Raw genomic sequence first — 26,749 nt, 5'->3', positions numbered from 1 at the left:
ACAGGCTCCGGACGCGCAGGCTCAGTGGCCATGGCTCACGGGCCCAGCCGCCCCGCGACATGTGGGATCTTCCCGGACCGGGGCAGGAACCTGTGTGCCCTGCATCGGCAGGCGGACTCTTAACTACTGCGCCACCAGGGAAGCCCTGCATAAAAGCTTTTAAAATTAAAATTGAAATCATACTTTGTTACTTAACAGTATATCATGAATACTTGCTTTTATCATTGAATATCTTCTGGCTTCATTTTCAGTTGCTTTACAGTATTTCATTGTGTGAATTTATTGACTTTAACTTAACCACTCCCTGTTTAAATAAGCATTTTGTGCATAAAATTCTTTCCTTATTAAGGGTTACTTCAGTATTTCCAGAAGTAGAATTTGAAGCAAGTACTGTGGATATTTTTAAAGCTCTGAATTCATATTTTTGGAAGTTTTTATTTGCACACTAGTTTCCATCTAAGTGTTTTTTTCCTCTTTATTGAGTTATATACAGGGAGTGCAAACTGGTTTCAGTGTTAGATTTGTACAAACACAAAGAATGTAACTTTACTGTTACCATAAGCTTCCCAAAGCCAAATATATCTGAGGTGTTAATTTCACCATCAATTTTTATTAATGTGTATGGATAATTGAAAGATTATAGGATTTCTTTTCCCGTAACTAGAAAATCTGAAAAGGTAAATTTCAAATTTTACAGTTAAAAGCTATAGAAAGGACTTTCGTTTTTATTTTAGACACTTTTCACAGAAAGACTCATTGTTCAGCAGTTGGACCTGATAGTATATGGTCCTGTTACTTATGCATTAGTTAGTCCTTGTTATTTTGAGTTTAGACATTCTTTATGTATCCCACCATTATTGCCATATTTTCTAAATTGTGAACTGCATGATATCTTTGATTTCAAAGAAGTGTCCCTTCTGTTATGTGTTTGGTTGTTATAGTTCTTCCTAGATGTCAGTAGCCAAGTTTGTCATGATACTATAATTTAGCAACCCTTTTGGAGGGAATATAAAGTGTAGACAGAACTTTTATTTTTTCACATGTACTTTATTTTGCTTTTCATTCCTATTTTAAAGCAGATGATGCTGTCATTCAAAATTGATTGAGAATAAATAACTTAGTGGGATAACTTGCCCAGAAATGTGTTTGGCCATATAATTTTGTTTATCTGGAAAAGATTACAAAATTAAAAGTTTTTTTTTTTTTTTGTTAAGAATAATTGAAGCCTTAGTGGTACATTATGGATCTTTCAACAGTAATCTTATTTTATATCTTTAATAGACCCCCGATCATACTAAAAGTATGTTTTCATTCTTATTTCTGTAGTGTCTCATTTTAAGGTCTTTGGGCCCATGCTATTTTGTATCATTGGATGGATGGATGGATATGAATTTAGTTACTAGGGAGTTAGTTTATTTTGTATTTGAGCTGAAGTTTTTTTCATTTTTTAAAATAGTTGTGTGGAGTTCGACTTGAATGTAAACAATATTGTTGGAATAAGAAACACATTCCTTCTCAGAACGTATGCATACCGTAAGTTTTGTGTTTATTTCCAAACAATTAATACTTTCTGTATTTATCCTTCATTCTTTATTCCTTCATAAAGATGTGTGTAGTAAATACTGATACCTCTTTGTGTTTATGTACAGTGTGTCTCATTTTCTCATATACATAATATGTTGCTACACTAAAATCACATACTACCAGAGTAATAGGTCAATAAAATGAATTTTAATAATTGGTCATTTTTAAAAGGTAACAAAAAAAAAAAAGGTAACAAGTACATTTTAGAAGTAAGACACATTTATGGTGAACAGTGTTTAATAACTGGAGGCATTGCTCTTTCTATTGGCATGGAGTTCGGAAATAATGTAAACTTTCAAAGAAACTGTAAAATCTTCTTACCATTTTTAAGTTTTAATTTTACTTTCAGTTGAAAATCGAGTTCGTCCGTTAGTACTGGTGATTAAGAAGTGGGCGAGTCACCATGAGATAAATGATGCCAGTCGTGGTACTTTAAGCAGCTATAGTCTTGTATTGATGGTTTTGCACTATTTACAAAGTAAGTATTGTGGAGTTTTTCCCAATTTTTAAAACGGAAATGCAGTTAAACTTCATTATGGTGTCTTCCCTGTTGACCTTATATTCAAATATCATTGTTTTAAAAAGTTTTTTCTAAGGCACATACAACCACATTTCCTATTTTGTTGCTTTGAAGAGATGTTTTAGTAATGTTATCCCTGGAAAACATTATAAAGAAGTTTCACTGTGTTTTTATTTTTTGACAGTTTCCTGTATTCGCTCTTGTATTCAAAGAACTTTCACCACTGTATTGTGGACCCATTATCTTGCTCAGGCACCATTCATCATGTTTTTTATTTTTCACTTGAGACAGGAATTAAATGATTTTCTTGTTGGTTTAAAGAAGCTTTTATTTCCTGTGAACTGGCATGGAGATTGGGTGAAAGACTTGATATTAATGTAAGACCATTTACCAGGAAGTTGTGGGTTAATATTGCACAGTTGAGAAAACAATTGTTGTAATATTTGTTTATACTCTTTGACTCAGTGATTCCATTTCTAGGAACTTATCCTAAGGTAAATAATCAGCGATGTACATATGAATTTATATAAGGCTGTTTTTCATGGTGTTTGTTGAAATAATGAAAGATTAAAAATAATCTAAGTTTTTCAGAGTAGGAGGAATGGTCAAATTAATTATGATATATCCTAATATGAAATTTATACAGATACTAAAAACCATGTTTTAAAGATATTTATTGATATAAGAAAATATTTATGATAACAATGTCATATACAACATAATACCAATTTTATTTAAAAGACAGTAGCTATACTTGAGTGTATATATATTCATATGTATACAAATACAGAAAAGGTATGTGCCAAAAATTTATCAGGTGTTATTACTTATGGACAGTAGGATTCATTTTCTTTATATATTACTGTATTTGTAGATATTTTATAATATATTACATAAGAGAGTATATTTTTATTTGAACAGTGGAATCAGGTGAATTTTTTTTAGGTAATGAGAGAGACTTAAAATAGTTTAAATGGACCAAAATTTTGTGAATCAGTAATCATCAGAAAGGTTTAATCTTCCTCTTTGTTGTTAAAGAATTTCAGGCTAATTATAATACATGTATTTTTGTTGCTGAACAGTCTTGGATATATACTAATTTGATGATTGATTTGCCCTTCCAAAAGGGTTTGAAACATGATGTTGGCTGCTTTAGATACTTCTTTATATATCACTGATCATTTTTGTCCAATTTTATAGTTCAATCTGAAACATATATTACTTTTGATGCTTTTTTAGTGAACTCTGTCCAATCTTATGGATTGCAGTTCACTTTTATTAAAAATTGAATAGATTAGAAATAGTTCTTGTAAAATACATATAGAATATATGAAGAAGAATAACATTCATGTACTACCACCTAGTGTCTATTCATTTTTTAGTTTTAGTTGAGATTTAAACATTAGATTTGACTAAAGCATATAACATGCGTGAACATTCATAATATGTGCCCTATCCCTCCATTCTTTTGGGTTACATTAGAAATTTTAATTTGATTGCTTTTTTAGAAAAATGTACTTTAATCACAGATGCCCCTTGGTGGTTTTGTAAGCAAGTTAAAAATTCAAATGTTAGTATTTTACCAGTGTAATGAAATCATGTTAAAATTTGGTTTAGATTTTGTTAAACATTTTATTCTTGATAAAGTGGTCCTGTTTACTAAGATGGTTAGTAATTAATGGCACTCTCATCAACCATTTCTAGGTGTTTGTTAAAAGACATCAGCTAACCAGACCTACTGTGTAGTTCTGTACTTTGGCAGATTTAACCTACTCCTCCACAGAAGAAATTACAGAGATTGAAATAAGTATTAATAATTGCTTTTCTTGTCATACAAGAGTCTGCAAGGTGTATTGAGCAGTTCCAGCTCTGCCACAGTGAACTAGTTTGTGTGATTTTGGCCAAGTTATTCTACCTCTCTGGCTTTAATATTCATCTGTAACACTAATGGTTGGATTAGATGACCTTTAAGTTTTGTTTAAATGCTTTAATATCTTTTCTGCCATGAAGAGAGAAGGGAGACAGGTCCTTTCTATGTAGAAAGGTTGAAAAGATTAAAGCATTTCCTAGAATGAATTTCAACAGTTACAAACTACATATGCTTGAAAAAGTGACTGATGAAAGCATGAAGGGAAAAACCTATTGAGAAGAGAATTTAATAGCAATATAAGATTATGAGTTAATAATAAAGGCAAAAGTGTCAGTTGGTTAGAAACAACAATATGAATGAATATTCATGGAATGTTTACCGTATTACCAGGTATAGAAATATCTCTTAGGCATTTTAAAATTGTTCTTGTGTTTTCAAAATTAGTGGTTGTTTAGTGTTGTTGAAGGCCTGCTTTTTTTTTTTTAGTTTAACTTTTGATAAATTAGTATGTAACTTTTATGTGTATAAATTTGTGAAGGCCTGACCAGAAAGCTCTCATCCAAACTACAGGCAAAGTAAAATCTTATAGATTAAATATATTCAAGGCATTATCTATTGATCATATCCTGCAATAATAAACTTTTGTCTTATTTTGCTTTTGAGAGAGAAAAGTAAAAGGTTGAAGTCCAGAATTTTGAAATTAAAATAGATGTTGTTACAGAGAGATTCTTTCAGAGTGTATGTTGGTTTGGAATAAAGTAAACATTTGAAAAACTACTAAATGTTTTGAGGTTACTATCAGGATAACATTGATAAATAATTGCCAGGGTACACTAACTGCTTCTCTAATGACGAGTGTTTTTAAATCTTTAAGGTTGTAAGGCAGGGGATTTTTTGAATGATAACTTTGCCCCCAGAAGCTTCCAAATTGCTTAGTTCTAAAAGCTCTTTATCTACTGAAAGACCCTATTCCAGTGGTTTGTGTTTATTTTTCTCTCCTAGCATTCTAGTTATGAGATAACTAGAACGAGATACTATTTTTTTCCTAATTTTCTACAGTCTTTTCTTCATCCTTTTTTAAGTTATAATTTTATTTTACTAGCAGTGTTACATGGGAATAGAACTCAGGTTTTTAGATTTAAAACTTAAACTAATTTCTAATAAGAGTTTCCAATTTGACTTCTATATTATAATGAAAATTATTAAAAAGCCATTAAAAATGTTATACAAATATAGAGACTTTTAGAATTAAGTGACTGGGGCTTGAGTTTATTTGTAGGGTCTTCTAGAATTTTAGCATTTGAATGTCTTTGGGGAAAAAAATATGTATCCTTACTTCCTGAGAGTGATTCTGGTAAGTAATGAGTGAGTTTTTTCCCCTAATATTCTTAGTCATACACTGTGAACGTTCCATACTATCATGGAATTTTATTTTATTACAGTTTCCAGTTTTCAACTTGGGAATAAAGCATGATGAAGAGATATTTAAATAAAGCATCCTACTTTGTACTATGTGGTAGAAATTTATACATTTATAATCATAGTTGGAAACCATGTAAATTGGTCGTAATGGTTGATTATGTGTTCATTAATGTATTCCAGGAGTCATTAAAAAATTTTTTTGCTAAATAGCAAATTAAAAGTCAAGTAATGATTCTTTGTTACTGAATTTATTTAATTACAGTTGACCCTTGAACAACCCAGGTTTGAACTGTGTGGGTCTACTTATTTACAGATTTTTTTCGGTATATATGTATTGCAGTACTTACTACATGATCTGCAGCTGGTTGAATCTGTAGATTTGAAACCTCAGATATGGAGGGCCAACTATAAAGTTATATGCAGATTTTGGACTGCACAGGGGTTGGCACCCTTAACCCCTGTATTGTTCAAGCGTCAACTGTATATGTAATTATTTCTAATTCTTAAATACATAGTTTATCATGCAGTACTATATTTGGTCTTTAATCTTAAAGAAATCTTGAAAATGTATTATTTGTATCTTACCATATTCAAGATACTATATTTTACAGTTACTTCTTATATTGTGAATATTAAACACTCTGCCTTTCATGTTATTCCATCTACATTCTAATGATGTGAGATTACAGTCAGCACATTTAATGAGGTTGGATTTGGGTAAAGCTGTTGAAGGGTGCAGAATGGCAGTTAAAAAATGCAGAGACATATGACGATAATGATTCTTTTGTATGAAATTTTATTTATTATATAGCAGATTGGTACAAATCTCCTGATTTAGATTTCTAACCTTTGCTGAGGTTTTCTTTTTAAAAATGTATTAATGAAGTTGAAGATCTTTTCAGTTTTTTTCCCAATAGATCAATTTCCCAAAACTATCTCAATTTTGGTATTATTGTTAGAAGAAATTAAATAATAAAGGGACAATTATGATAGAGCTGTTATTCTTATGATGTAGTGCCATTGGATTGTACTTAAAATTTTTTTGTTTTGATAGCTACATCCATCTTAACAATGTCTTTAATATCTGTAGCACAACAATTGTCTTGCTTATTTTGTGTGTGTGTCTGATGTTGGACCAAATGATGTGTGTCCATTTATTGATGACCTATTATTCTAAAACCATGTAAGGAACATTGGTTTACATAGAAATATATGTAATTTATTAACAGACCTTAAATTGTCTACTTAGATGTATTTTGAATTTAAATTTTTAGGGATCAGAATTAATTTCACAAAGTATATGAAAGCTGTTGAATTTTAGCATAAACCCATATAGTCTCATACCTGGGGTGTAGCTGACAAATTATTGCTTTGTAAAATGAATTACGTGAATCACGGAAGCTTTAAACTTTTTCTTTTTATAGCCCTACCTGAACCCATCCTTCCATCCATCCAAAAAATTTACCCAGTAAGTGTTCCTTATAAATTATTACAATACATGTTATGACAAGTATATGTGGAACTATTATGTGCAGTATTAACGTGAATATAAAAGTAGTATTAATTACCTTCTAAATATATGATAACATTTTCTACATAGACTGAGGCATTGGCCACTAGAATGCAAAAATGTTTCATATAATTTTTCAGAAGACTCTGCTATTTTATTTGGTTATTGGCAGACAATCTTGTCATTCATGTTAATGGTGGAACTTTTTGTGTGATGCTCATGATTATCACTAATGGGAATTAAATATACTTAGTTGGTGAAGGCCCATTTGGACTCATACCAGTTTTTTTCATGCTACCAGTTTTTTCTTGCTACTTTTTTTCATGTTTAGAACATATCTTTAGTTAGTAACTCAGAAGTTTTATAGCCTAACATATGTATAATTTGAAATCAGGGAAAAAAATTAAGATGATGAACAATTGGGTAATCTTTTTATCTTTCATTTGATCTTACCAAGTAATATTCTAAGAGGTAACATTAGTACACTGTCCTTGTGTGTACACTATTAAGAATCCTGGTGAAGTTAATTGGAAACACTCAAGAAATGAAGTGTGCCTACTAGAAAAAGTTTAGTATGTACTCAGTTTGAGTTTAGAGAAACCTAGGTAATGTACTTATTCATAATCTATATGAGTATTTTTGTTTCTTTTCTAGTTTTTGTGTTCTTTTCTCCAGGATTTGCTGTTTCTTTGTTTATAGTCTTACCATTTCTGTTTTCTTCCATAGTCATTCTTGTTCCTGGTTTTTTTTGGAAATAATATTTAGGCAGCTTGTTTAGAATGTTTGACCAACCTTCTGAAACCACATAATTTTTTACCTGTTAGTTCATAAACTTATAAGAAGAGGTGTTTTCTAAACTTACTAAATAATCATATTACAAAGGAAAACATAACATCCATCTTGAGTGATCAGTTTTCAAAGAACTTATTTATTTTATATGTATCAGACAAAATATAATAAATATATTGACCTGGAACCTAAATTAAATGTAATTTAATCTTTGATGATTGAGAACTGATGTTCTTGTTTTTGAACATCAGTTATTCTTATAATGCACACATATGAGGTACTGGATAATAAAGGGTTCACTGTAAATAGAGTCTTGCTGTAGTGGGGGCCTCCCAGTTTGTGGTGTCATCTACTAGAAGAGACTGTTTAACACAAGAACCTTTTGGAATCTGGCTATCTTATCTTCCTCCTTTTAAAAACAAATTGCTGCTGTGAAGAACTATTATAATGAGTTTACAGTATAGCTATGTATAAGTATTTATGCTTTTTTAAGGATTATGGTAATGAAAGCATCAGAAGGTATAGAAATGAAAATAACATGAACTTTTGGGCCTATTCTTGAATGTTTTCCTCCCTCTACAGTTTTTATTCTTTAGCTCATACTGAATGGTCAAAGATAATGACTGAGTGTTTACTATTTCATTGCATTGTCTCAACTTTATTTTTCTTTAAGACCTAGGTTTCAGTGTAGAAAGAGCTGCATATATATTTCAACATACAAAGGATCTAAGTTAAACTTACCCTTTAAAGAATCTATTATTGTGTATTGAAAAGATGCTTCTACAGAGATCTCACTTAAAACCATGTACTACTTGGAACTCTCTTTACTAATGTAAAATACTGATGAAATTTCAGTTTAATAGCACTATGCTGGGAGACAGAGGTATTACTTTTATAAGATAGATTTTTACTAGTATATTCTAGTTTGAAGAACCTCATTTTTACTTCTGTGTTTCATTTTTCTAATCACCTACCTTTCTCCCATGACAGGGTCCTGATTTCTGTTCACATGTACTACCTCTAAGCCTATATTCTCCACCCTGTTTTGCTAATAATCTTATTTCTACACCTGTAACCAGGAAATAGATTTAATACCTGCCCAGCCCCAAGGCTTTAAAAAGTACTAATAGCAGGCCCCACTAGACTTAAGAATATCTTAATTTGCTTTCATGTGTGCTTACATTGTCATAAATATTTAAACCACATTATCTTTACTATAAGATGGATACTTACATGGATAAGGACTTAATACCCCTTCTTAGCAGGTTTTTTTGTTTTGTATGAAACCTGTAAACTGATCAGTGGAGCGCTTTTTTCAGTGGGCCATCTGATGGAACAAGCAAATTAGCTTGTTTCTTATTACTAACAGTAACTATCATTTATTTAGTATCTATTTTATATCAGCACATATAAATTTTGTATACAGTATCTTCAATCCTAAGCAAATAAACTTCTAAAGTACTCCCCTTGTTTCACAGTTGAATGTTAGAAAGATTACATGATTGATCCAGGCTGTTTAGTCACAACTTATGGATGCAGCAACTGGTATTTTTTCCATTAGACTGTGCTGCCTATGGAAAGGCAAAATGATAGTAGTAGTCACTAAGATACCATTTCATCTAATTTGCATTGCTTACTACACTTTATTTGTATATATCTGATTGTTCCTATACAGATATATTTATATACCTTTAAGAAAAGCTGATATGACAAAATTTCAGCTTGATAAAAAAGTTTGAGAATGATTTAAAACTTTACAGTAACAAACTTTCAATTAAAAAATTGGTATGGTCTTGCAATTCAGTTGTTATTAAATTATGAAAGGAAAAGATGAAAGATTATAAACATCTTTATCAACTATATCATGATATATAGCATTATTGATTATTATTACTTAACTATTGACTGAAAAAGCAACATAAATGATAGAGGACAGAGTGTTTACTGTTGAGTTAAAGAAATGAAGTTGAGAAGGTTTAAATATATAAACTCAGATTAGGCGTATGAAGGGATCTTTATTTTAATGCAAGCATATTATGAGATTCACCTAGATTTATGCTAGGTAGATTTATCAAGACAACTTATATTTGTTTCCTTCCCTAGTGGTATCTTCCTATTCTCAGAAGCCAAAGATAATTCCACAATAATGCATTGAAAGTTGCAGGAGGTAACCACATACTGTGTTGTAAATGTATAGTTAAAATAATCATCATGCCTCGCATATACTGAATAATTAATAAATAGATAATATTGCTACTATGCTTTCCATACAGTGTATCATTTAATTTGTATAACAACCCTATGAATACTGTTACTTTCTTTATATTATGGATGAAGGAGCTTAACCTTTGGAAAGCTAGATAACTTGGTTAAGTTCTCATAGCTGTAGAAGAACAAGGTTGCAAACCTAGGTCTGACTCCAGAGCTCATGCTCTTAACCACTTCATAATAGTACTTCTACTTTGTGTTAAATACTTATATTCCTTTCAAAACTTTAAAGATCTCATTCATATCAGATATAGTTTAAAGGCAATTTAATGATCAGTCTTTAATGTACATCACTAGATTAGTGGTGATTTGCATAAAATTAAGAAGTCTTGGTAGAACTTCAATGTATCATTTAGTTCTTTCTCTATATAGGTAAAACTCCACTTAAATGCTCCATATCAGTTATCCTTTTCTTTGAGATCTTCCTCAACGTTTCTAGGCTTTAAAAATTCATATTGTTAGAAAATTGTGCAACTTAAATTTCTTTGCCTAGAAATGGAAAACAGTCATCTTTCATTTAAGCTATACATCATTTTAAATAACAGTTACCAAGTAAAAGTTCAGCCAGTCTAATTTAGTCCAGAAAGTGTTTAATTATCCAAATTTTCAAACTTTGAAGGTAAAGTAAGACATGATGATACAGCCTCCAAAGATCATGGAATCTGGCAAAAGGTGTTTTGCTAGGCAATTATATGGGCAAAAACAGTGAGACTTTTCAAATGTTTTTCAAGAGATTACTTATTTAAATTTTTCTTAACTTGGCATTGTGAAGAGAAAATGGAAGATATGTGTCTTCAGCATTTAAATATCATTTGGAAAATGTTTTCAGGATTTAGTTATTACATATCTGGATATCAGAAGCCCAAAATAAGATATAACCTTAAAAAATAATAGATATATCTTCCCTAAGTTAAAAAAAAAACAGTAAATATCAGTAATCCAAAGGAAAAAATGCTTTAAGAAATAGATGTTATATTGTATTGGTTAAATTGTTTTTCTCTGGATTTAGATTGTAATTTTAAAGGCTGCTTTTATTTCTTTGGCTTTTGGATTGCTGCTTACGTGCCCTCATCCTATCTGAAGTAACATATATTGTTCTTCAATACATAAATGCAGTTGGGGAGCTCCTTTTAAAAAAATTCTTCAATGAAATTTTTCTTAAAGCAGAAAATCTTTCTGTAATATGAATGATTACCAAAAATGGGGATTACTTAAGGTTAAATAGAATCCCTATTTACTTGTAGCTTCTTTTAGTTGGATCCTATTTTTGTTTGTTTGTTTGCTTGGATTTCTCCTTCAGTTCTCCCTCAATAGGTATGACATGGCCCTTTTTATATATGACCTTGAAAAAGAACAGTGAAGCTAAGAGAACACTGGCCAAACTGTTGGTTCAGGGTCCTTCAGCATTTTAATATAGTAGGTCTCACAACTCTATAGTTTTAATCTCACAATTACTGATATGTTTCTTTAAATTATTGAACAAAATAAAAATTTTAAAGGGGGTTCAAACAGTTTTAAACTTCAGGTAAGAAAATGGCTGCTCTGTCTCAGCATCATTTCATAACTTGAATGCTTATTGTGCTGGGTGCTAGAAATCAAAATAAGAAGCTTTCAGAGCAGAAACTATTAAACAGTGACCCACTTTTCTTTTCCCTGTCATTTGAACTTATACCTTTTTTGTTTAATTCCCTAGAGAATATTAAATTTTATAGTTTTTTTTTTGAGCACTATAATATTTTATAACAATAGAAGGTAGCTCAAAATACTATATGCTAACAGACAAATGATACATAACCCCTGCAGTAGGAGTCAGCAGGGAGTGTGGCAGAGGCCACCTGTTTAGACTAAGAACCTTTCAGTGGACTGCTGGATGGACTGGATCTGCTGCTTCAGTTGTGAGCCTTCTTTGATGGTGACAGAACAGGCGATGACAGCCTGGAGACCCCACAGGCTTGCCCCAGGGCCTGCTTGGAGCGCACAAACACGTAGGGCACATTCTTGTCCTCACACAGCAGTGGGAGGTGCAGGATGATCTCCAGGGGCTCAGTGTCTGCAGCCATCACGATGAACTCAGAGATGCCTCTCTTGAGGGTTTTGGTGGCCTCATTGGCTCCTTTGTGAAGCTGCTTGTAGTTACATGACTGCTGAACGAGGTCCAATAGTTTCTTGGTGAGGTCGGCATCTGCAAGAGGGTAGGCTTTCAGATTTACATCAGCCTCAGTCATGGCTCCGGTTCCATGGTATCGTCACTCCTCAAGGATCACAGGCGATGTCAGAGCTGGAGCCAGTTTTACAGTTTTAAATAATGTTATCCTAAGTCCAATTTTACACTTAACAAGTAAGAGCAAGACAAGTAAGAAACCTGCTCTTCCTTCTGCTTTTACTCTTTATTACAAATTAGTGCTTCTCTCCTAGTCCCCCTAGTCCTAGAGACATATAACGTAATAATAAATCTGTTAGAAGTGTAAGGGAAGCCCCACATTTAGGAATGCCAACTTTGTGAGTTGTGGTTGGAGTAGAATTTTTCTTCTGACAGAAAGATAATCACTTCTTGGTAGTTAAAAATTGTTGATAGAATTATAGGTAATGGGGCAGGGAGAGAATATATTTTTATTTTCTTGCTCTTTGTTTTTACTGATGTTTTTGAGGACTATCATTAAATAGATGCACTACCCTATTTCTCGGTATTACCACTTAGTTATTTGGGGACCCTCTATTTTTTTAAATATTGGAGTTATTCAGATATTACTAATTGAATTAATATCTATAAACCCAAAGTTGATCTGTTGGGTAGTTGAGAACCTTAAGTGTAGTTGTCATTCTGCTGTCTTAACCAATTGGGTTTTTTTGTTTGTTTTTTAAATCTTTCTTTTCTGATGGCAAAGGGGAATATAGAAAACCTTTCTTGAGGGCACTGTGAAAATTACATGAGAAAGTATTTTCTAATGTAATGGATATGTATTATTTGAGAATTTCTATAGTTCATTTAGTTTATTTTAGAGCCATAACTTGCAATAATAGAGGAAATAATAGAGGAAAGATCAGATATGAAAATGAATGGCATACCATAGGCAAAAATAATAAGTACTCATTAGTATTCTTTCTAATAAGTATCTTGTTTGGGCCTGGATTGCAAGCAGATGATATCCTCCTTTATGCATATTGTGCTAAAAGTAAATTGCTGAATATTGCTTGCTGGTATGTTTCCTATCTTTCTTCTTTTCCCTGCCTTCTTTGTCTTTGCAAGTTCAATTCATGTTGAACATTATTATTTCTGTTCCCTCTAAGATACAAAACACAAAATGAAATAAAATTTCAAAAAATCTTAAAATCAGCATAAGTACTGTTTATGTATTAAAATTACTTATATGACCTTTGAGAGAAATTTTAAGTGACAGTTGGAGAAAGCTCTCATCTTGTCCTTGATACACTTCAGAAAGTACAACTGCTCTTTATAGAAATAATTAAGAAGGATATACATTTATAAAGAAATCTAAATATTATTGGATGGAATCTTGGTATGTACAGTAAGGTTTTATTTATGAATTAGAAAATCTTTTGCTACCATAGGAATTCATTTGGTTAACTGAGTGATATACCTCAGTCAGGGTTAGAATATCTTAGTTTTTCAGGTCCTTTCTGGCCTACTCCAAACATTGGTGAAACCTTTACTGGAAGAAAATCTTCAGATTTCCAAATTGCCAACATAAAGAAAATTCTCTCTTCTTCAGACAGCCTTATGTTAGGATTTATAAAGTTTTTTGGTGTGTTTTTAAATGGCCTCACATTTTTCCCTTTTTCTTTTTGATAGGAATCTTTTAGTCCTGCTATACAGCTGCACCTTGTACATCAAGCTCCGTGTAATGTTCCTCCTTACCTCTCAAAGAATGAATCAAATCTTGGGGACCTCTTACTGGGCTTTCTTAAATATTATGCTACAGAATTTGAGTAAGTGAAATTTCAAATTGTGTTTATTCGTTTGTAAATAAGTGAATGCTACAAATTGGGTCATAAACTGTATTTATCAATTTCAGTGTTGTAAACTACTCCAAAAATGTGTAGTTTATAAACTTTAATATCTAATAATTAATTAGAAACTAACTAGCTTTCCTGTTTCTAGCTAATAAAAAAAATTATAGTTCAATAAGCCCAGTTTTAGTTGATTTCAGTAGTGATCCCATTTTATATTTAGCCACCTCTTTCCACTGTAGGGCCTGAATAAATGTTTGTGTTGGTCCTGTGTAGGTGCTGTATAGTATGGAACATCTGTTTTCCCGGAACTTAAAATTTGTAATAAAAAACACAGCTAAAACAACTTGGAAAAAGTTCTACTTAATACTTGATATCTGAATAAATAGTTGTGTTTGTATGATATACAAATCAAGGACTACTCCTTTTCCTTTTTTTTTTTTTTTTTTTTTGGTGAGGGTGATACATAAACATGAAACAGTAAAGTGTGTAGTCAGGCTGGCCATAACTGAAAGTTCTTACAGGAGTTTTTAGTCCAGATAGAGTGGGATTAGGGGTTGTTTGCAGCTCTTCTGATCAATTTGGAAAAGCTTGAAGGAGAGAATGAATGAGAGAACTTAAAAGTTGTACAGTTAGAGGAGGAGGGTACAGTGACCATAGGGTGCCAGTTTGAAGAGGTTTGGAGAGGGGAACAATAATAGTAAGCCTAATAAATTGCTATTACTTGGTGGGAAGAACTGTTCTAAGCAGATTATATGTATTATCTCATTAGTTTACATAATAGCCAAATGAGTTGGTATTATTTTATGCCCATTTTACCAGTGAGGCATATAGAGAGGTGAGGAAACTGGCCCAAAGATCACACAGGTAGTAAGGGGAATACTTCAGATAGTTTTGACTGCAAAATTCACTCTCTTAACTATGATACTTTACTGAAATGTTGATATTATCTGCTATCATACAGGAGTTTTAAAGAAACTTGACTCATATAAGATGATTTGAAACATAGGACCTGAAGGAAGAAGTGTTCTTTACATTTCTCCAAGTAAAGTTTCTATCAGACTGCCTATTTTGTTTATGGTTGTGTCTCCATTACGTAGCCCAATGCCAGGTAGTGGTACTTGAAAAATACTTGCTATAGGTAAATAATTTTGAAGCAGAAAGTAAGATTATGGATATGAGTCAGAGATCGTCAAGGTGACTTAGAAATTACTGAATTAGGTTAACAAAAGGAGTAAGAAAAGTGCTGAAGAAAAGTAGTTCAAGAAGAATGAAGTTATAATAATCCAGGTTAAAAATGACCAGGACCTGAATGTAAGTCTAGGCAACAAAGATAAAAAGGAAGGAGCTTTCATCTGTATAAAGATGAGGAAAGATTTAAGACTGTATGAGACATGGGACATAAGAGAATATAAAGGTTATTCTAGAGTTAAGATTTTTTAAGATGTTGCAATGATAATAGCTAATGTTTCGTGAATGTTTACCTAGTGTCCTGCAGTATGCCGAGTGAATCCCATGTATTATCTCATTTAATCCTCACAATAACCCCTTTCAAACTTCGGGAATTTGTGAACTTGAAACTTGCCCGTAACGATACAGTTAGATAGCCAGAGAACTGGGATTCAAATTCAGGTGACTAAAACCACATTCTTAGTTGTTAGACTGTATTGGCATCATCTGTTGTGTCATGTAAATTAGATATTGGGGGAAGTTCATAGAAGAAAGATATTTTTCTGCCATGTAGAGTTTAGGATTAGAGCATCTAGAGAAATACTTTGAAAATCATCTGCTTTGTTGGACTGAAACAAAATGGTAGATGTGCAGGTTTGTATGTTAGTTTAGTATTAACAGAAACTAGCTTGCTGTACCAAATGAATCTGGCTAAGAGGTTTTGAACTTTTGGACGCACTTGTTATGATGCTACATGAGTTAGGTGACATCTTCACCTACTGTTTCATCATATAGTGCATTGTTGTTTCATACCAGATATTTTCAGAAATTTGACTGTAGGGAGCATAGCCAAGAGTGTAGTCATGGTAATGAACTAGGTTCTGTGCAGAAGAATTCTGGCAGCCATTAGAAGCATTTGTAAGGATGTTTTCTGAACTTTGAGATACTATTAAAAAATTCCCTTTACTTGAAGACAAAGAATTAAGTGCCTGTGAAAGGATGCTTGAGTACCTGGTATGAATGGTGCAGAAATTTTATATGGCCATTTAAAATTACCATTAAAAAGAACCTACTTCACTCGCAGCTTTCTCCTTAAACCTTGCTGCTGAAAATTCTTAAAATGAAGCCAGCTTTCTAGAAATGTACCTAGGAATGAGGAACTGACACAATAGGAAAAAAAAGGATCAGGTGGTTCAGGAGTCTAGAAAAACATACAGTCAGAATTTAATCACTTTGTAACTTAGCAAAACAACAAAAAAGAAAAGAAAATTTTAAATTCTAAATATCTTACAGACTCATAGCTACTGGAGATTCTAGGAACCTTAAAAGGTATCTGTTTTATAATTCTCTTTATTTTCTGGATGCCCAATCACATGTCATTACTGCTAGTTTATCTGTTAAAATTAAAATTAAAAATACATACCTGTATACTTAAATACATACATTTTTTGAAAAAGGAAATACAAAGGACAATTTTTCTATCTCCTTTCTTACTATTTTTTCCTCATTTTATTTCATCAGTAAATCATTGAGTGCCTACTCTATACCAAGCTAGTTTCTATGCACTGGGGATATAGCAGTTAACAAAAGTGTCTTTATGGAGCTTATCTTGTAGTATGGAGAGATAGACAGTAAACAAATGTACAGTATGTTAGATGGTGGTAAGTAGGGAAAAATAAAGCAAAAGCAAGAAAGGATATTCTGGTGTGTGTAGTTGTTGCAATTTTAATACCTGTATTGCCGTTTAATACCTAGCGTGGTAAGACAGTCTCACCGAAAAGGTGACCTTTGAAATAAAGACCCAACGGAGAGGAAGGTGTGAGTTATGTGTCTATATGGGAGAAGAGCTTTCCAAACAGAAGGAAAAACAACTGCAAAGACCCTGAGGTGGAGGTTTGCCTAACATGTTCAAGGAACAGCAAAGAGGCCAGTGTGACTGGAAGAGAGTGTAGAAGTCAATGATGTCAGAAAGTTAAGGAAGTCCATGTCATGTAGGGTCTTGTGGTTAATTTTGATGACTTTCTCTTTTCCTCTGGGTAAAATGGGAAACCACTGGAGGGATTTCAGTAGAGAAATTGCATGGTCTGATTTAGTTTATAACATGCTCATCCTGGTTGGTGGATAAGAATAGACTGAAGGGGGAGCCAAAGGCAGAAGCAAGGAGACTGTTTAGAAAGGTGTTGTAGTAATCTAAGAGAAGTCATGTAGCTTGGATAAAGGTGGTTGCAGTGGAAGTGGATGAGAAGTGGTCAGATTCCACTTACATTTTGATTTGCCATAGATTAGATGTGACCTAAGAGAAAACGAGGAGCCAAGAATGGCTTCTAAGATTTTGGCCTGAGCAACTGCAAAGGTGGAGTTGCCATTAGGTGTGATGCGGAAGACAAGGGAGGAACATTACTGATTTTGAACATTTTAAGGTTGAGATACCCACAAAATATTCAAGTAGAGATACTGAGTAGAGTTGGATATACAACTCTAGAGTTCAGGAGTGAGGTCACAGTTAGAGCTTTATATTTGGGAGTTGTCAGCAGGTAGATGGTATTTAATGCTAGGAAACTTTTTGAGAAAACCAAGGGAATATAGATAGAAAAGGTTTAGTCCAAAGACTAAACCCTTAGATACTCCAGTGTTAAGAGGTGTACAGGAAATACAGAAGATGCAAGAGTGTTTTAAATGACAGTGAAGAGAGAAAGACAAATTCAGAATGTAGATATTCTGTGAAACAATTGGCCTAGTCTCTCAAAAAGTCAATATCTTAAAAAAAAAAAAGTGGAGGGGACATTTCCAGATTAAAGAGATGGAACAATCAAATACAGTGGATGAACCTGGATTACAATCTGATTGTAGAGAGGGTGGAAAAATTATAAAAGGCATTTGAGTTACATTAATTTCTTGATGCTGTTGGTATTACAAAGGAGAATAGCCTTATTCTTAGATATATGCCAAAGGATAAAGAAATGAAGTTTCACTCTGTCTGCAGCTTAACAAAAGGGTCAGTTCAAAACATACACATATACACAAGCAAATGTGGCACAATATTAACCACTGTTGCACTGCTTTTAAGTTTTATGCTTTTCATTTTTCCCTTTGAAAAATGTCAATACAGAGATGAAATAAAAATAGATTAGGTATGAGAAGGAACTAATATATAGTAATCAAAAAAGGAAGAATCATTGAGAAAGGAGGAAAGCCAATAGAATGTGGTGTCTCGGAATCCAACGGGGAAAAACATTTTGAGGAGGAGGGAGTGATTATGTGCGTCACATTTTTTGATAGATCAAGTACAAGATGAGAACTAAAAGCTGACCATTGAAGCATCTGTCCATGTGGAGGCTACTGGACCCTTGACAGGAGCAGTGGATAAAAAGCGTCATTGGGGCCTTTCTCACCTTCTGAGATGGCCCATACTCTGTGGAGTGTGTTTCTCCCAAGGCCGGTCTCGCTTTCTGAGATGGCCCACACTCTGTGCAGTGTGTTTCTTTCTAAATAAATCCACTTTTTCCCTATTAAAAAAAAAAAAAAGTGTCATTGGTGTGAGCTAAAGAGAGAAAAGGAGGGGAGGATTTAGGCAGTGTAGCTAACTCTTTAGGGAAATTTACATACTTGTAAAGGGAGCAGAAAAAGTGGGGTAGAAATTGGAGGATTAAGCAGGGTTGAGATTTTGTTTTTAGAAAGAAATTTTACCATCTTTATGGCAAAATTGATGATATCAGAAAAATTATAGTAAATTGTTGAACAGTCTACTTGTTTGAGTAGAGAAGGATTGGAATCTAGAGCACCAGTGGAATAGAAGCGCTGACAATTCATTAATAATAATGAGGAAAAAAAGAATATATAGATACAGACAAATGCAGGTTGATGTGGTGGGAGCTAGAGGAAACTATCTTTTGATTGTTTTAGTTTTTTTAGTGAAATGAAGCATGGACATCAGCCAGGAAGGATTGTGAGGGAGTAGATTTGAGAAGTGAGGAGAAGGTATGAATTGTCACGTAGAAGAGTAAAGGAGTGAATTAACTATGAAAATATAGTATGATTGGTGGGTAGTGGCATTTAGGATCATTTTGAGCTAAGTCATCATGAATTTAAAGTGATCATAAATGGAAAGGTCAATATGGTTGCATTTTTTCTCCAGCGCTGTTTAGCTGCTTGGGAAAGGATTGGAGTAAACAAAGATTTAATTATAGTTGTATCAGCCAAGTAAGTTCAGTGCAGCAAGAGCAGGTAAGAGAGTTGAGAGATATGCAAGGGAGTGATTTTAATAATTGACCATGGACAGGACATATTAAATTCAGTCTTGAAAATGGGCACAGTGTTGCCTACATGACATCTAGGTGGCAGTTTCCAATAGGTACTTGTACATTTTGTCGTGGGGCTTAGTAGCTGGAGAAGAAGATTTGGGAAAGAAACATCAGAGTACTGAAGCCCGGATGGGTGCTCTAGCATTTGAAAAAGATTGAAAAAGACAAAGTCCTGATAGACACCAGCATTTAAAGGGTCAGGCAGAAGAGGAGCCAGTCAAAACAAAACTCCAGGATTAGAGTCAAGCTTTTTCTCTGTTTACAAGATTTGAAATCCCTAACAAAGTGTTTGTTTGTTTGATTATTTGCTTCCCAGCCCTTAGTAATAGAATAAAAATATACAATTTTTTCACTTACTTTGACTAGTCTTTGCATATATGCAGCCATGTGGTATCGGACACATAATTTTGTCTATATTAGACTTAAATTTTTCTTTGTAATGTTGTTGAAGTCTGCATTTCCAATTTAATCAATTGTCTCAAAATACTTTGTTTGTCACAAAAAGAATGGCTAGAAGAGAATTAATAAATGAGTACCAGCTCATTATCATTACTGAAGGAAAAAAGCAAGCATCTTACCAATATAGTCAGAAATCTGTTTTATATTCAAAAGATTATCATACATTATCAGATCTGTTTTAGATTAAGCCCCATATCTGTTGTTCTAGTCTTTTCTGAAACATCCCTCTTTTATAGATTGTATCTTATTTTATACTTTAATTATTGAGTGACAATGACAGATTTTCACATGGCAAGCAAATTATGGTAGAGAAATATGGTATGATAAAAGGCTTAGTTTAGAGCCTGTTTTAAAGAAGGAAATGTATAGGGAAAATATTTCTAAATTACCATTTGAATTCTACATTTAAATTCACCTCTAAGATTAAAAGTAGTATATAAGTTATGTATCATGATTATGATTTGAAATATTTAATAATTTCAAATATTTGAAAGTTCTTCAAAAATGCAGTAGATTGAATCAGTCCAAATAGTAGTGGTTCAAATATTCTTTTTTAATTCCTCTATGAAGTACTTCAAATGATACAGTCATTTAAATAACTGAATTGTTTGGGTTGTTTATAGGTTGAAGATTAAACACTATCTGGTTAGTGATGAAAAAGTGAATATGGTTGTGTCACATATGTTTCTGTGATCCAGTTTAGAATCAAATACTGGCATGTAATATAAATTCAGGATTGGATTTAATAGAAATATAGTGGTGAAGAGAGTTCCTTTGATTTAAGAAAGTAAAAGTTTTAGTTTAACAGCAGGATACAGTATTTCAATATTTTAAACTTGTCTGAGAGAAAAAAATCAGTCCACCTCCTTTTAACATAATATTTCCTATTTTAATTCTACTGCAGATTCCACTGCCCTATAAGTTGAAATTAGAAACAAGTAGTCTCAGGAAAAAGTTCATTTTATTAGTGAAATTTGTCTTATGCGGTATAAAGTGAAGTAGCACAAAATGTAATTCTACTGTAATTTTGTGTGGGTCAGCAATGTGGTTATATAACTCTCCCCTTTACATTGTTATTTTTAAGAAAATTTTGGTAACACACTTGGACCAGTAGAGCAGTGTACTTCTTTTCTGTTTGGAGTCCAAACTAACAGAGCTGCTGCACATGAAGGATCTAAAACATCTTACTGTAACCAATCCTAAGTATTTCTTTTTGACAACCCACTTATTTTTAAAAAACATAAATTCTGATATATATTTTTAAAGAACTTAAAGCTGTCTTTGCAAACTATTTCTAAACTGTATTCTTGGTAAGAAAAAATAGAAAATCATACTTTGAGGATTCTTTTCAGTTATCAAACTTTACAAGATGCAATATTTTCTTGCATGTTTAACATAGAAATTAGTCAATTTTCCAGAAACAAATGCCATACTGGACCCACGATTATATCCTTATGGATTCTCTAATAAATAGAGACAGAGTAGGACAAGTGTTGCATTTGGAATGTCCCAAACCATGGTCTTTCTCCTACTGAAATGATGGAGAAAGCTAAATACAGCTGAAAAAAAGAAATCAGCTATACCCCAAACTCATTTTTCTATTGACTACAAGCTGAGTGGTTATGTGTTTTTAAAATGTTTTTGAAAAAAGGAAAATTGTACTTGTATAAAATTATTATAATTTGAACTTGTACAAAATTATTATAAATTTAAAAAACAGTGTAAGGTTAGGATATACTAAAGACGGGACAGTTTACCTTCAAGCATGCTGATAAAATTGTTTTACTTGAATAAAACTTCACTGTTAACATCTACATCTGATATACAGCAATAACGGTATGTTTTCATAGAGTATTTTTTTTTTCTTAAAACAGCATCTTCTTGCTTCTACTGGAAAATTAAAAATTTTTCTGCTATAAATCATATCGGTAGAGGTGCACCTGAACAGAAATTATTTAATGATGCCAGAAAACAACACAAGAAGATTACCTCTCTCTTACCAAATAAAAAATTCTTACTGGGGTGTTAACAAGGAACATAGTTTTTTTGCTTACTTACATTTTATTTTTCATATTACTTCATTTATTCAAAAAATATGTATTGAATACCTAGTTTATACTAAGCAACTAGGTGAAGAGTAAAATACACAAATAGCTCAGCATCTTGGAGCTTTCATTCTATTTAGGGGAGACACACAATAACATAATAAATAAGCAAATTGTTAGAATGTAAGTGCTGTGGAGACAAACGAAGTAGAGAAGGGGAAATGGGGATCGAGGTGCAGAGGGTTGAAGCAAATTCCAGTTCTGTGAGAAGATCAGAGTAGGCTTAACTACTGATATAATAAAAATAATAAAAGGGAAGTTAAGAAAATAGTTAACATGATTAATGTTTTTCTTTTGATAGCTGGAACAGTCAAATGATTTCAGTTCGTGAAGCCAAAGCCATTCCCAGGCCTGATGGTATTGAGTGGAGAAATAAATACATCTGTGTAGAAGGTAGCTTTCCCACAACACTCTCTATTTCCTATCCAACTATCATCATGGTACTGAGAGAATTACTTGAATACTTTCAGCTTATATTTCATCTAAAAGTAATACATTTATGTTCTGAAGTGGTTTATAAGTCTTTTAATCGTAAGATTTTAATTAAAAAATAATTTAAAATTCTTTAGTTGTAAAATAATAAACACGAATTTAGGTGTCGAATCTTTCCAGTCGGTAGGATTTGAGCAGTCTTCACGCACCTCTCATGCTTGTAGTTGGTTGAAATTTAGTTTCATGACTTACATACAGGTAGAAGAAAATGATTCTTTGAAATAAAATTAGTTCTTTTATACTTAAATATTGATAATTAATACAAGCTAGATTTTTATGAATATTAAATTGATTTTCCTTTAAAAATTAAATGGTCTGCAGATAGTCTGTTCTCTAAAATTAATTTACATGTAGTTGAATATTTCTTTATGTCAGTGGAAACTGACTTCAAGAGGCAATATTGTTCTCACAGATGCCAAGTTGATGACTTTTGTAAATCTTGAGGTAACATAAAGGGTTGAGATTTGGCATTTGCAGGAAAACATCAAATTTAGAGTATTTTAATCTTGAATTATAATGCAACACATTAAGAGTTTATAAATGTGAAATTGAATCTCCTGCTTTGGTGTTTCGTTTGCTAAATTGCACAGTGTGTGTATGTTATTTTAGTTACTTGGTTCTTTTGAATATTAAATACAGTTGTAAAGTGCTACGTACTGTGATCTGATAGTTTAGCATATGGCGTTATTTTATTTTGAAAAGTACTGTGACAATAAAGTTTTTTGAAGTAGCCTTTCTGAGCAATAAAAAAATAAGCAAAAGGAGTTTTTAAAATTACGTGCCTGGTTATATGACAAATCTAAAATTAACATCTCCATCAAATTTCCTATTCTTTCACACCTTTTTTGAGGTCTTTCCCCTCATTCTAGCAACTTCATTCTCTTTCTCACTAGTCTCTCTCTTTCAGCTTTACAGCATACATAGGTCTTCTCATCCTTGAAAAGTACTCTTGACTTGATCCTACTGGCTTTTCTGAGTACTTTTTTTCCTCTTTTTTATGCCAAAATTCTTCAACTCTAGTAATTTTAACCTACTGCTGGCATTATTTCAGCTCCCATCTCACTCCTGATGCCTTTAGTTATCCTTCTTTTCTCACTGTTATCTTCAGTTTCCTCATTCTCTTATATAGAATCAGTTTCTTTGTCTCTGTATATGAACTCTTCTCTCTTATTTTGTGGGTGAAGGGTGAGTGGGGTGAGGGTAGGGACATGGAAAGTAATATTGGAGACACACACATAAAATCTCTTATTTTGTTCTCTTCCTGTCTTGTCCACTTTTTTCTCTATCCTGTTTTTCTGTCTTTCACTGCCAAATTTCTAATACAAGTTACCATTCTCATTGCATTTTTTTTAAGCCATTTATTTAGTCACACCATAATTCTCTGCACTGTCTTCCATCCTCCCTGGTATTAAACCTCTACTTTCAAAGGCATTGACCTTTCTCCTACTAGACAAATCAGTGGTTTTTTATTATTTATTTATTTATTTTTGGCTGCCTTGGGTCTTCATTGCTGTGTGCGGGCTTTCTCTAGTTGTGACGAGCAGGGGCTACTCTTCGTTGCAGTGCATGGGCTTCTCATTGCGGTGGCTTCTCTTGCTGCAGAGCACAGGCTCTACGTGCATGGGCTTCAGTAGTTGTGGCTTGCGGGCTCTAGAGCACAGGCTCAGTAGTTGTGGCAAACAGGCCTAGCTGCTCCGTGGCATATGGGATCTTCCCAGACCAGGGCTCGAACCTGTGTCCCCTGCATTGGCAGGCGGATTCTTAACCACTGCACCACCAGGGAAGTACCTCACAGTAGGTTCTTGACTCTATGATTCTTCAGAAATCTTACCTATTTTTATGATTTATACTTAATATACCTATGCTGTTTACTTAAAGATGTTTACTTTAGACATCTTCTCACTTGAATTTTATCTACCTTGTTAGACAGCTCATAGCTATTATAAAACTATTTATTATACACATAAATCTGATGTTAGGCTAAACCACATGCAATTGCTACTGTGTAGGTCAGAAACTGTCAAATATTGGCAATTTCATATAATTCAACCAAATAAAAAACTGAAGTTCTCATTTTAATAATTTCTTGTTTATATGTGCATTTAACATTGTAGAACCTTTTGATGGAACAAATACAGCCAGAGCTGTGCATGAAAAGCAGAAGTTTGACATGATCAAGGATCAATTTTTAAAGGTAAACAATGCATCAGATTAACTCTAGAAGCATTAGTGCACTAGTGTGCTTTGAAAATTAAAAAAAACATATAGGTAATAGGAAAGAACAGCTCTGGTTCCTGTGTTGTGAAGCAATTAATGTGGCGCAATAGGGAATTTATTACTTGAATTTAGAAATACTCCTTCAGAGAGATCTGACTCCGCTTTTACTCACATGGATTTCACTTTGTGGAAATAAGCATTTTCACAGTGAGCTTATTAAGCTCTCAAAATGAATGAATAAAACCTAAAGGACTCCTTTCCCTCCTTAAAATATTGGGGAAGAAATATAGCCTTAGAAGAAAGCCATATCTGTTCCATATTTTTCTTCTATATACCCCCTGTAATAAGGAACTAGAGCTCCATTTTATCTTTGTTTATATTCTGAGAAGTTAAACAAAATGTATGTGTTTGTGTGCACACACATTTTATATATATAAAGTCATATATATGTAAACTGTAGTTTATTCCTTAGCTCTCTAGTCCACAGTATGAATTTTTTCATCAGTGATTTTGCTAGGTTTGATTCCTAGCTTCAAGTTATTCAACAATACAGAGTAGAAACACATTCATAGAAATATGTATAGTAATATTATGAGACATATAGGAGAGAATACTTCATAGAATAAAAAGATCAAGGAACTTGTGAAGATCATTATAGAGGCATATTTTTTCATTACCGAGACATCATAAAGTGGACTTTATTTTGATGATTATTAAAAATGCAAGTGTATCATGTTTACAGGCTGTCCTTCAAATTAGGCCCTCTCAGTTTGTCAACCAGAATAGAAAATTTAGAATGAAATGGAATTCTGTAGGGCAAAACAAGTATCCAACAGGGAATGTTTTTCTCTATCAGATTAAATTGAGAACTCAAAAATAGCATTTGTACATTTCTGTTCTTACTGATGGGTGAGCTTTCATTTATGATTGTTTAGCTATAAAACCAGTACTTTTAGTCAGTTGAACAACTGAAGTAAGAGCAAACTGCAAAGATCTGCAGCCAGATTTTTTGGTAGTGGGCCAGATTTTTAGCTTATGAACAAGAATTTCAGTTTCTTTTTTCTCTTAAAAATTCTTTTCACTCTTCTTGTCTAGATGTATTGTATAAGGTGCTTTATTATAGATTTACTCTCTCTTTCTTCATAAATACAGTTTTTAATTGGAAGAGCTTTCTAGATACAAAATAGTCAAATAATTGAAGTAATCTTTCCTTACCCTCTCAAACCCAAAGGTTTTGTATTAATTACTTTGCTGTTTTAAATGACATTATCTAAATCGGTGAATAAATGTTAATATTGTCAGTTGCATCTTTTTGTACCACCTATGTGCTCATTTCTTTATTAATGAATTGGAACTACACAGGTGTAAAGTTTTTAAATAACATCTTTCTGATGACAGAAACAATACTTTTACTGTGTTAAAAACTTGGGAGATAAAAACACAGACACAAAAATGTCACCCCAAATTTTACTGCCTTGAGAAATCACTGTTAACATTCTAGTAACCTTTCAGCCTTTTGTTCCACATATATTTTAGGTTTTAAGAATGATTTTTCTTTCTCTTCCAGTCATGGCACAGATTGAAAAACAAACGAGATTTGAACAGTATACTACCGTTAAGAACTGCTGTCCTGAAAAGATAACTGGCCTCTATTTCTTAATAAAGAACAGTAGTAACATCATAATGCATTTTGTTTACCTTCATCATGGTTTCTTTTTAATTGTTCTTCTTGTTTTCATGTTTTATTCTTAAGAGGACATACTTATATATGCATATTTTATTATGACATTTCCTAATAAAACCCTTTGATTTAAAGATGTATTTTTGAAAATGTTTACATTGATAATTAGTAATATTATGGCATGAATTTTCAGGAGATCAAATAAAATATTTTTTTGAGAATTATCAAATAAAAGTTTTTTGCTATAACTGTAATTAATTGTACCACATGCTAATACTGAAGAGATGTGTGGACTGTTTTGGAAAGGGTCTGATGTATACATACTTAAAAGTATCACCTTCGGTAGATGGTTTGTTGCCTGAGTCTGTTCTAGTGAAGTGAAGATTCGAGTC

General features: G+C 32.6%; 1 protein-coding gene and 1 pseudogene across 7 annotated transcripts in view; one reads left to right on the top strand and one right to left on the bottom strand.

Moving 5' to 3' along the window:
• Window positions 1-26,439, top strand: part of TENT2 (terminal nucleotidyltransferase 2) — a 57,250-nt gene extending 30,811 nt beyond the window's left edge. For 4 of the 6 annotated variants that reach the window (XM_082835512.1, XM_082835513.1, XM_082835510.1 and 1 more), the window contains 7 exons: window positions 1,457-1,533; window positions 1,934-2,062; window positions 6,821-6,864; window positions 13,775-13,911; window positions 22,269-22,360; window positions 24,574-24,653; window positions 26,244-26,439. In XM_082835512.1, the coding sequence (XP_082691638.1) occupies window positions 1,457-1,533; window positions 1,934-2,062; window positions 6,821-6,864; window positions 13,775-13,911; window positions 22,269-22,360; window positions 24,574-24,653; window positions 26,244-26,318 (634 nt within the window). In that variant the 3' untranslated portion in view covers window positions 26,319-26,439. The remainder of the gene's footprint in view (window positions 1-1,456; window positions 1,534-1,933; window positions 2,063-6,820; window positions 6,865-13,774; window positions 13,912-22,268; window positions 22,361-24,573; window positions 24,654-26,243) is intronic. The other 2 variants (XM_082835515.1, XM_082835514.1) reach the window with 1 other exon arrangement.
• LOC309959070 (NHP2-like protein 1) lies at window positions 9,290-12,397 on the bottom strand (annotated as a pseudogene). The gene has a single exon. The product of its transcript is annotated as an NHP2-like protein 1 (transcript).
• Window positions 26,440-26,749: the final 310 nt, after the last annotated feature.

The sequence above is a fragment of the Leucopleurus acutus genome (assembly GCF_964270905.1).
Source record: "Leucopleurus acutus genome assembly, chromosome: 3".
NCBI classification, from domain to species: Eukaryota; Metazoa; Chordata; class Mammalia; order Artiodactyla; family Delphinidae; genus Leucopleurus; species Leucopleurus acutus.
The sequence above is the reverse complement of the archived record's forward strand: the minus strand, read 5'-3'. Positions and strand labels throughout refer to the sequence as shown.